This window comes from Podarcis bocagei (genome assembly GCF_964188305.1).
Source record: "Podarcis bocagei genome assembly, chromosome: 17".
NCBI classification, from domain to species: domain Eukaryota; kingdom Metazoa; phylum Chordata; class Lepidosauria; order Squamata; family Lacertidae; genus Podarcis; species Podarcis bocagei.
The window spans coordinates 13,592,598-13,605,078 of record NC_138143.1 but is presented as its reverse complement, the minus strand read 5'-3'; the positions used below and the strand labels follow the sequence as shown (position 1 = coordinate 13,605,078).

Below are 12,481 nucleotides of genomic sequence, written 5' to 3'. Positions count from 1 at the left end.
AAAAACTGAGGCCTTGTCATCCACTAACCCAGATATTGTAGGGAATGACTTCTGTGCAATTATATTAATTTATTTCTATTATTCTCAACTGTGAAGTCTTCCCATTTTGAAAATGCTTATAAACCTATGTGAGGGTTTAAGAATTGTCACAATGTGCTTTTTAAAAACACCAGGCCATTTTCATTCTTGCAGTTTTGAGCTTCTGGAAACTATAAGGTGCTTTGACTACTTCGTTCCAGCTGGGGCTGAATTCATAAAATCCTAATTTGTAGAGTTGGAAGGGAGCTTGAGGGTCACCTAGTCCAACCCCCTGCAATGCAGGAATCTCAACTAAGGCATCCATGATGATCTCCTCCCCGTCTAGGTCATCTAAGACTTACAACTTGGCAAGGGCACAAGCCAACGGGGGGAGAGTACCAAGGCGTTTGTCCTCCCCACCTCAGACGAGGGCAAGCAGCCAGCAGGAGTCAGGAAGCAGCGTTGCCAGAGCAGGAGAGGCAGCAGGAGACAGAGGGCAACCAGAAGGCAACTTCTTCCTCTCGCCCATCAATGAGATCGGTCATCCAACACCCCCCTCCCCAATCTCATTTCCCCAAGGCACATCATGGATACAATTTATGTAGACAATTTATCTCACCACCAGGCCTGGCCAGCATCAATCCACAATAGTCAGATCACAGAAGGCTCACTGTAAATTAGCCCACCACCCACTTAAGCAAAAAACCCCTGTGATTTATTCTTTGGGCATTCTACACCATCCAGGGTATAAACCATCTCTTCTCTACCCTGTTGCACACCCAGGGGATATAACTCTCGAAGGCATAAAACCTATGTATATCATGCATTCAGCCTCTCATACACCCCAAATTGTGTATGCTACATACAATAAACAATATATGCAATATATGTACCTAGGGGGTTGTTGGGACTAGTAACTACTGAGAGTGAGGAAATTTGTGCATTTGTAAGTGCAGGTGAATGTGTGCAGCTGAAATTTAATGAGGCATGAATATATTTGTCGTTGTAGTTCCCAATTCAGACTGCATTAAACCTAATGACTCATCAACAGGTTTTAAGTTAACCAAGCCAGACTTAGAACTGTAAGATTTTCCATCTCCAGCTTGCCTGTACAATGCACAAGATCTTAATATATGAAAGGAGTTGAACAGGTGTGTTTTCTGTTTACATGTCTATAAATGGCAAGACTGTATGGGCAATTTCAATATAAAATTCTGTTAATTGTGTGAATCAAGTAAACAGGTTTTCAATCTGTAAATCAGTAAATGGGAAAAACGTGAGCCTTTAACAGATTTCTGAAAAAAGACAAAATGGAATTACGGTACTAATATCCTAAGTATTTTTACAAACCCCCAAACTTATTCCCCCTAAAAGACCTGATTTAAGAGAACTCGCCATGCTAGGATTATTTTCTAAAACAAGAATTGTATAATGGTGGTTCCCTCACTGCGAGAAGTGAAGTTACAGGGAACCAGACAGAGGGCCTTCTTGGTAGTCAAGAAGTCAGATGTCAAGGTGATAAATAATTATACAACCTTCTGTAGACATCTGAAGGCAGCCTTGCATTGAGAAGCTTTTAATGAGCGACGTTCTGTTGTGCTTTTGCATATTCTCTTGGAAGTTGCTCAGAGTGGCTGGGGCAACCCAAAATAAGCTGTATTTGTAGTTGTTATTGTAACTAGGAACCTCTCTCTCTCTCTCTCTCTCTCTCTCTCTCTCTCTCTCTCACACACACACACACACACACACACACACACACAATCACCACTTAGCTATATCCCATGGGCAAACCAGTTAAATATCAAATTTTAAAGACGCAGTTCTAGATATTTGGGGTGGGGGGTGGGAATCAAACTCACAAAATTAGTTTGGAGAACCAAAGTAAATGAGGTATAGGTGGGCATCCTAGCACATCTCAATCTTCTTCTAGCAACCTCATTTGAACAAGCCCTTCACCTCAAATTCTCAAGCTACCTCTAGTGACATGGGTATTCCGGGGGGGAAAAGTCCTACGCAAATTAGGTAGTGTACATAGGGTAGTCACTCTGCATTAGAAAATTTGCCAGAGCTGCCATGACAGAACACAGGATGTGGCATAATTCACCACACACTCATAGAACATCACCACCAATGGATAACCCTATAAAGGAACCCTATAAAGGAAGACCACAAGTCAGACGGCAGACGGTGTGGCCTGGGGCGAGATCATCCTGGCCTCATGTCTTGCTGGTTGACGAATGCAGGAGACAAGCCCACGATGCTCCTGACTCAGTCGGGGTGACTGGGGTAGTTTGGTGGGAGACCCTTACCTTTCCCTACTGATATACACACGTTAGGTAAAGGGACCCCTGACCATTAGGTCCAGTCGTGGCCAACTCTGGGGTTGTGGCGCTCATCTCGCTCTATAGGCCGAGGGAGCCGGCGTACAGCCTCCGGGTCATGTGGCCAGCATGACTAAGCCGCTTCTGGCGAACCAGAGCAGCGCACGGAAACGCCGTTTACCTTCCTGCTGGAGTGGTACCTATTTATCTACTTGCACTTTGACGTACTTTCGAACTGCTAGGTTGGCAGGAGCAGGGACCGAGCAATGGGAGCTCACCCTATCACGGGGATTCATTACATTTATTTAGCTACAGGTGGTCGTTTTAAATATTTTTCCTTTAAAATCTATTATCAAACTGCCAAAATGTTTTGTTACTGTTATTGTTCTTACCCTAACTTGAGTCCTTCACATTGTTTAGGGTTGGCACTGGGGAGAGATGTGCTCTTGTGCCTTTTACAGCTGTGTGGAAGGCAGAAATTAAGCAGGACAAGACTTTTATTGTGGAGAAATACAATTACATAGAAAGCTTCACCTATTGTCAGTCTAAGCGTCAGTACATCTTATTACCTGTTTGTGGGGTTCAATTTATTTTTGGGCCCTCCATTCCCATCTGCAAAAGAGGGTACAAAATTGCATCTACTATTTATTTTTGGAATTGATTTGTCTGTGTGTTCTCTATGAATCTGATGCCTCTCAAGATATTGCCGCTGAACTTGGCACTGGGATTTCTGACACAGGAGCATGGATTTTCATCAACACTGGGCCACCTGCTGCCATTCTGAACCAAGATGGTGGACTGAAACATGAGTTTGGTATGCCATTGCCTGATTTTTGGCATGACTGGTCCAAACTGCATTGATTTTGACACCTCTGAAGATACTGTTACCCCATTTGTTGTGATTTTGACAAATTTGGCATCACAGGCCCAACCTGCACCAATATGGATGGTTCTGAAGATATTGTTGCCCAAGTCTGCATGAAGGTTAATGAGGTGGTCTTCATCTACTTTTGGATGCTTGATGCCATGTTGAATCAATATGGTGGACCACAATTAAACATTAGCATCTCCCCCAACTGGGGTTGTGTCAAGCATTTCCTGGGTTAGGTTGGAGCCTTGGCATAGTGTGTGAGAGCACATAGCCCTAAAACTCACAAAAACACTACTCATATAAAAACCCATTTCTTTGAATTCCTGGGCACAGCTAGGCACTCCTAAGCAGTAGAACATAAACAGTGTTTAAATCTTATGCAAATGTGTGTGTTTTGTAAGTGCAGCAGGAGACCCAGTCAACACACAGTTTATGAGGCCCAAACAATCCTGTTGGCACCTCTGGATGGACTAGGGGTCAGAATCAGTATAATGCAGCTTCCTATGCCATTTAAGGTCAAAACCCAAATGCAAAAAAGGAAGACATCCAATGGTACAGTAAACAGCAGCAAGGAAAGATAAATAACCTGAATTTACAAAGGAAAAAGTGAGCACTACAAGACTGGCAAGATAATGAAAGAACAAGATCAACCTCACCACCACAGTCGTCAGGGAAAGCAGAATGTCAAAAAGAAATACCAAAAGAAAGAGCAGCAGGGGTAACTGTTTCAAAAGAAGATAACCAAGTTATCTTCTTTCTTTCCAGCAAAAAGAAACATGTTTTGAAATAAAAAGATCCTAAAAACTTCAGATTTATTGAACACCAAATGACAGTTCAAAGACCCCCTACAAGAAGATGTGATGCAGGAAAACCTACATGGAATAGAAATGAGAGTAGAATGAGAATTAAAAACTGAGCAGGGGGGACTCTGATTAAGACAAAAATGTCACCAGGTTTTCAAAAGCAGCAAGCCGACAAATGGAAGACAGCAGAGGAGAAACGAAAGAAGCGACAGCCCTTCAAGCAAGACAAGTGAACAGAGCAAGAAACGCCAGTGCCAAAAACTGACAGTGACTGTGCTCCCCACTGATGCCCCCCAAGAGAAGAGGGTCAAGCAGGTTGGTTCCTGTATTATATGAGAAGTATCCCTGAAGGTAAGAAGTGCTGCAGGTAAATCTTTAGCTCATCTTCACTGGTTCTTTATTTTCTAAAGAAACCCAATTTGGAGGAGCACTCTCCACTTAGCCGGAAAGTCCCTACTTACGTAATGCGGAAACTCTGTTGAACATTGAGATAGAAAAAGTAAATTGGGCAGATACATGATTCAAGTCTGAATACCAGCATAGTCTTCATATGTTTTCAAAGGATGGGGGAAAGAAAATGCAAAATACATTCTCATGGGACATCTGCCTTGAAGATGGAGATATTAGAGCAGGCTTCCTCAACCTCGGCCCACCAGATGTTTTGAGACTACAATTCCCAGCATCCCTGACCACTGGTCCTGCTAGCTAGGGATCATGGGAGTTGTAGGCCAAAAACATCTGGAGGGCTGAGGTTGAGGAAGCCTGTATTACAGTAACCACTGGTAAATATGTGCAGGACACCATTCTATGTTTCAAGTTAAAGCTCCTGCACCCATTTTCAAGGTCAGGAAAGATGTGGCACACATCCCAATTCAGCCCCTCTTTTTAAAATGGAGACATCAGAATTAATGATCCAGCACATTTAGGAACCTAACCTGCGTTTCAGTCTTAGATTCCCGTTTAACGACCACAAGCCGTTTCCATGAGGTTATAGAAAATGTTGAACAAATGAACCAAAATGAAAAGGTTGAAATATCAGAATGTAAGTTGGTGACCAAGGTCAGCACACCATTCAACTTTTCAAGCCTGACCCTCTGGCGGGTTTCCAAGAGAGTAAGGAAAGACGCAACACACAACTGTAAGAGTTTCCTTTGAGCACTGAGATATCCAGTTGAACAGCAAGGGCTCGAGGGCAGATGAGGCAAAAGAGATCACAGTGTGGTAGCTGAAGAAACGCCTCTCAAAACGCTGTCTTTTATTAGTCATTATTTTCATTGTCATTTGCAGAAGAAAGGCATAACAAAACAAATTACATGCGTCTGTAAAATCTGCTGCCTCACAGGAACAAATGGAGCATCAATTTATACAGCATGCTGCTATTCAATGTTTGTCAACAACATCAAAAGTGGATAAAAACATTCAGCGCAAAATTAAAAGCCACCCTGAATGAGAAAAACGAAGCATTATACAAGGGAAGGTATTGCTCCAGACAATATGCTTTTCAAACAGAAGACTGAGAGAAGCTAAACCAGCTCGATTCATTCAGATTTTTAAATCCAGTTTGAAATTTTAATTATAGCACTTTCAAATAAAGCAGACTAAATACTGTATTTTTTCAAGTAGCAAAAACATGTAGAGAATAATAAAACTCTTAACAACAAAAACTGGGTACAAGTCTAGTTATGTAATACAATCTCCACAACTAACATTACATTGAGCATGTAGTGTCATTTCATGCATATTCCTAAGGTATTAATGGCTAATATAAGACAAATCTGAGTAGTTGCTGGGTGAGAATTGTTATCTTCTTCCCCATTACATATGAAAAGACAGGAGACCAAATTTCCACAAAGGTATTTCTCTTTGTTATACCTTCTGCCCCTCTTCTAAGACTAGTGAGTCGCTCTGAGACAGTCACATCCCAAAAAGGGTAGCTCAGCCTGAGAATGCCAAACAGATGCTTTCACCAAACGTGCAGTTATCAATAGGGGGTAAAAAAACCCTAAATCTTGATGTCAAATAATGAGGTCATAATCTATGTTCAATGAAAGAACGCTAAAGCTGGATTTGGCAAGAGTTGTTGTTCAATTATTTTAGAAATGGTATCAAAGACCCTGGTATTCTGCCTAGCATGGAAAAAGGTTCCAAGATTCCCACATCCCTCCAGCAAAGAGGATTTATTGATTTTTGTTAAGTGAACCAGAGTCCAATGTCACCCAAGAAAGACCTTCAGAGAAGCTTCATGAAGTCAAAATGGTTTTTTAAGGTGGGGTCCTTCACAAGCCTTCACTTATTTTCATTCATTTCTTTGCCTGTTTTGGTCTCCCATACTAAACATAAACCTTTTGCATTCTCCATACAATATTCCACAAACAGACAATAAATCAATGAAGCCCCCCTTTTCATGTCACAATGAGATTTAGTACACACGGATTAGAATATTGTAAGGGAACAAAGTCCTTCCCTTCTTCATTCTACACATTTTGCGAATGAACCAACACTGGAGAAGCTGGGGCCAATTAGGGTGCATTTTTAAAAGATTTTCCTTCAACCCTTGACCCACCCAGCCTTTGTATGAAGCTAACACCATTTACATACTAATTATGAATCTCCCTCTAGAGCTCCATACAGAGCTGTGATAAACACAGATGGTTCTAACCCTGCGCTTGGACTCCATGACTCCGCAGCTGAAGACAGGAGGCTGGTAGGGAGGCTGCGTTTGGGGAGGGAGCAGCCAGGTTGAGGGGAGAAGAGGTGCAGCAACATCCTGAATAAAGGCTGTAAGGGGGCCATTTTAGCTGGAGTAAAACTGAAGCACAGAACTTTTTTTGGTGATCTAGATGGATTGGCACTGTGGGTTAAACCACAGAGCCTAGGACTTGCTGATCAGAAGGTCGGCGGTTCGAATCCCCGTGATGGGGTGAGCTCCCATTGCTCGGTCCCTGCTCCTGCCTACCTAGCAGATTGAAAGCACGTCAAAGTGCAAGTAGATAAATAGGTACCGCTCCGGCGGAAGGTAAACGGCATTTCGGTGCACTGCTCTGGTTTGCCAGAAGCGGCTTAGTCATGCTGGCCACATGACCCGGAGGCTGTACGCCGGCTCCCTCGGCCAATAAAGCGAGATGAGCACTGCAACCCCAGAGTCGGCCACGACTGGACCTAATGGTAAGGGGTCCCTTTACCTTTAGATAGATAGATGGATAGAGAGACTACTTTGGCTTTTGCACGAAAATGACTTGTTTTCCATGTTTCATCCATATCGGACAAACAAGCACTTTACCTGTTGTTGCACTGGTAATTGCTGTACCACCTGGGTGGGCACGGCTGCTTGGCCAGCTACAGAAGTCTGTAAAGTCACTGTCGAACCTGTGTCCGAACCAGTCTCTGATGTCTGCATTGTCGTTTCTGCATGAAATTGAAAAATAAGCATGTTAAGGGTTGTGCTCTCTTTTAAAGACTGGCCACTTCAAATGGCCACGTTCCCTTCATAATCCAGCAGCTTCCTCCTCTTGTGAGAACTTCACCACAGACTCCTGAGGAAGCTTATCAGACATGGAAGAAGAGAAGAGGTCCGACTATAGAGCAGTAACTGGTGAAGAAACAAAAGGGATGAATAATGGGGAAATGTAAAACAGGGACCCTCCCAAGGACACATATTTGAACCTGGGATTTTTAACTTGTTCTTTAATGATCTAGTGTGATCTGGATACCAAACTGATGATACCAAATTGTTCAGAGTGGTTAAAACAAAAAGGGATTGCAAGGAGCTCCAAAAGGATCTCTCCAAACTTAGTGAATGTGCAGTAAAATGGCAAATGCAATTCAACGTCAGCAAATGTGAAGTGATGCACATTGGGCCAAAACAAAATGAATAATAATAATAACCCTATATTCCACAAAAACATTCATGGGGTCTGAACTGGTAGTTAGTGACTGGGAATAAGATTTTGGGTTTGTAGTGGATAGCTCCATGAAGATATCAACCCAAAGTGTGCCAGCTGCGAAAAAGGTGAATTCCATATGAGGGATCATTAGGAAAGGAACTGAAAATAATACTGTTATATAAATATATGGCAATACTGCACTTGGAGCACTGCGTACATTGCTGGTCCCATTGCCTCAAAAAGGATATTGGAGAGCTCAAAATGGTTCAGAAAAGGGGAACAAAAATTATCAGAGGATTGGAGCAATTCCCCTGTGAGGAAAGGTTAGAATATTGGGGGGCTTTTGAGTTTAGATGTGTGTTTTTTGGGGGGGCGGCGTGGAGATGATAAGAGGTATATCAAATTATGGATGGTGCGAAGAAAGCAGAGGTAAGCTTTTCTCCCCCTCTCATAACACGAGAATTTTGGGGACATCCAATGAATATGAATGTTGGAAGCTTCAGGTCAGACAAAAGAAAGAACTCCTTCATATAAGACACAGTTAAAGCATGGAACACACTCCCCATTCAGGACTCCTGCCTACCCCGTCCCCCAGAAACAGCCCTTCTGTCTTGTCAGGATTCAACCTCAATCTGCTAACCTCCATTCCTCCTCCAACTGCCTCCACTCACACAGGACCTTCACCACCTTCGCTGGTTCCAATTTAAAGAAGAGGTAGGGATCCTGGTGAACACCCAGCCCACCCCCCCTGGTGATCTCTCCCAGTGGCTTCATATAGACATTGAATAGCATGGTGGAGAGGTACTCCACAAGTGGGAGCCCAGGGGGCCAAACACTCGCCGCCCAACACCATTTTCTGGACATGACCCAGGAGGAAGAAGCAAAACCATTGCCTAATGAGGCTCCCAACTCCCCTAGATGGTCCAGAAGGATACCATGGTCCACGGTATCACAGAAGCGTTCATAGCTCAGCATTTAAGAAATGTACAGTTGGGTGGCTCACAGGGGCACTCACGACTAAAAACCGAGAATAAAATAAAAGTAATGAGGAGTTTACAGGAATTCTTCACCTCACTCCCAGCCAAGGATGGCACATGGACAATACAGATACAGGCATATTTCTCTAATTTGTACATTTTCAGCAAGAAAAATAAAAGTCATGAAATGAATGACTGAGTTTAATTAAGTAAATGACTGATTGTAGTAACAAAAAAAGTTACATTTTGAATAGTATTTTAACTGTTTGATTGTTTTGAAGGCTTCTTTAGCACATCAAAATACTAAACCATAAATCCTTCTTGGTATTTCTTATTAAAACATAAAATTTAACTCTAATAGCAACATGCACTTTCAGTTGTTTGGATCAACTGATCTTTTTTTAAAGCGATAGATCCAGAAAACCATCAGTAGATGGGGATGGATGGAAAATTCTTCTTCTTGGTAGCTACCTTAGCCTGGTAAAAAGCCTTCCCTAAGGATTGGGGGACCTGCTGAAAGGGGTGGGTTTTGTATAGGATGCTACAGAGGAGAGGGATTGCTAAAAATCAGGTTGAGGCAACTTTCAAGAGTGGAAGGTGCCCAATTTTCAGCAAACCCTCCTTTTCCTTAGCCCCTATGTTGCAGCCCACCTCATTTGGCAGGGTCACCATCTCTGGCCTCCAGAAGAGGCTGAGGAGGGGCTCAGGAACGTTGGCGGGGAGGGGGAGAAAGATAATATTCCGGCATGGCCCTTCAGTGGGTGTTTCTCTGGATCTAACATGGCTACCTTTATTTTTGTGTGTATCACAATGATTGTTAAAGACATTCTGTGTGCTAGTAATACAGTGGTACCTCGGGTTAAGAACTTAATTCGTTCTGGAGGTCTGTTCTTAACCTGAAACTGTTCTTAACCTGAAGCACCACTTTAGCTAATGGGGCCTCTTGGTGCCGCTGCGCCGCCGCTGCACGATTTCTGTTCTCATTCTGAAGCAAAGTTCTTAACCTGAGGTAATATTTCTAGGTTAGCGGAGTCTGTAACCTGAAGCGTATGTAACCTGAAGCGTATGTAACCTGAGGTACCACTGTACTGCAGAAGACAGAACGTGGCATGCTCAACATTTTCCATATACCTGCTTGATCCATCAACGGATACCAAGATGTCGTGCTTCAAAGTAATTGTAGTATAGTACTTTTACAGTGCTCTTTTCAAGTGATTTGCTTATCACACAACAAAGGCAGTCAGATTAATCTCTTCTGAAAAACTAAATAGCCCTCTGCTGCCTTATAAGAACACTGCCCCTATGGAAATGAACTGTATATGACGGAAGGAGAGACGGGCCCAACTTCCGTCTAGCCATCCTTGCCTAATGTGACTGTCAGGTGTGTCACCAACAACAGATGCTTGTTTGACAAAGGACCTTTTTATTCTGGCTAATTAAGCAGTTGGACACACCCGCCTGTTAACGGGTCTGCTTTATACAACCAGCACTAGCTGAATCATGTGAATCTACAGATAAATAGGGCACATTTTGAAAGAAGCCTAATTAACCTCTAAGAGAGGAAAATAATATTGCAGTAACCCAGCTGCTGATTGTGACAAGATTAGCATTTCTTCAATTTAAGAAATAGTGTTTAGAACACAGCATTTATTACAAAATTTATCTTCCCCCAATGTTCTTTGCAAAAGTTGTTCAGGGTTATTTAATACGCTCTAGATGCACAGTAGGGCTCCTTCTGTCTTCTGTGCTGCGCATACCAGAATGAATGGTTTAACAATCTGATCCATCAATTACCTAGCAAATCACACAGTGCAAATATGCCATCTTAATAGTAACTATTTTTAGCAAGCACTTTCATCAGCAACTAATTTGCTATTCCAAACACTACAGTTTGCAAAATCTTGTTACACTGCATCTACTTTAATGTCTGCACAAAATGATGTCACATGTTCTTAATTCAGTACAATTCAGTACAAAAACATACATGCCTGTAATTTACTTTCAAGACATCAAGCTATCTCCAAGTCCTCAAAACACTCCAACAATGGTGTCTCCGAAAAATTTTACGTATCACTTGGGAACACAGGTGAATTAACTAAAGCCAGTGTACTGGAAGAAGCAAAGATCACAAGTGTTGAAGCAATGATTCTTCAGCCTCAACTTTGTTGGACTGGTCATGTTGTGCAGATGCCTGATTATCGTCTTCCAAAGCAACTACTCTATTCCGAACTTAAAAATGGAAAACGTAATGCTGGTGGGTCAACAAAAGAGGTTTAAAGACTTGTCTCAAGGCAAATCTAAAAAAGTGTAGTATAAACACTGACAACTAGGAAGCACTGGCCTGCGAGCGCTCCAACTGGAGAACAGCCTTGACCAAAGGTGTCATGGGCTTTGAAGACGCTCAAACTCAGGACAAAAGGGAGAAATGTGCTAAGAGGAAGGCATGCTTGGCAAACCCTCACCGTGATCAACTCCCACTCGGAAACCAATGTCCCCACTGTGGAAGGATGTGTGGATCCAGAATTGGCCTCCACAGTCAAGTACAGACTTACTGTTAAGACAGTGTTCATGGAAGACAATCTTACTCGGCTACGAGGGATCACCAAATAATAATAATAATAATAATTCCAACAAAGTATTAAAATACAGTAATCTGTTAAACATTAAAAGCTTCCCTAAAGAAGGTTGCTTTGCTTTTTTTCCTCCCAAGAAAAATATCTCTAGCTAGGAAGTGATCTTATAGAAGGGACTTTTAAAAATAACTTGCCTATGTAAATGTGAATGGCCAGATTTTCATATGGTGGATTTGTTTCTGAACAGCGTAATTCTTAATTTTTTTAAGCAGTGTCTTTGTGTGAGTGAGTGAGTGCATGCAAACACACACACACACACACACACACACACACACACACACACACACCAATACAAAGCACTAATTTCCTATTCTATAAAACAAATGGATTACTAAGATCAACAATAAAACCTTTATGAGAACTGGGGAAGTATTTTATAAATATGAAATAAATAAACTAAATGGCTTAGCATTTCATAGATGTATCAGAGAAACTGGTCAGTTGCCTGTCCTGGATGGGTTTCAGGTATGCAGCCTGGGAGTGCTTGCAGATCCAGGTCTGTCTCAATAGCTAGATAATAACAATAATTTTATTGTTTATATGAGTTCCCCCAGCCAATCCGGGCAATGGCGCCTATCCTGAAAGCGATGGCCATTCCTGGACCAGGAGAGCTTGACCAGAGCAGTTCAGGCAGTCGTGATTTCAAGATTGGTTTACTGCAATGCACTCCGAGTGGGACTTCCCTTGGGCTTGACCCGGAAACAGCCCGAGTGCAGAGCACGGCCGCAGGGTTGCTGACAGGAGGGACACCCAATGAGCACAGAACACCTCCGCTCAGAAATCTGCACTGAATCCTTTGCTTTCATTCACAAGAAACTTGTTAGACGTTTTTAAAGTAAACAAATAAACAAATACTTTTTTTCTTGCTGATTCAGAAAGGTCGTATTGCATACAGTGGTCAAAACAGATTCCTTGACCGTATTACTTGTATGGGAAACAAAATAGCTTTGACCATATCATTGCAGAACTGTTTT

At 42.3% G+C, this 12,481-nt stretch overlaps 1 protein-coding gene across 6 annotated transcripts in view; it reads right to left on the bottom strand.

Annotated features, from left to right (window-relative positions):
- The window catches only part of RFX3 (regulatory factor X3), a 113,505-nt gene that overhangs the window by 48,300 nt on the left and 52,724 nt on the right, over positions 1 to 12,481 (bottom strand). For all 6 annotated transcript variants that reach the window (XM_081176369.1, XM_081176372.1, XM_081176371.1 and 3 more), the window contains exon 2: positions 7,294 to 7,418. In XM_081176369.1, coding sequence (XP_081032495.1) covers positions 7,294 to 7,410 — 117 coding nt within the window. In that variant the 5' untranslated portion in view covers positions 7,411 to 7,418. The remainder of the gene's footprint in view (positions 1 to 7,293; positions 7,419 to 12,481) is intronic.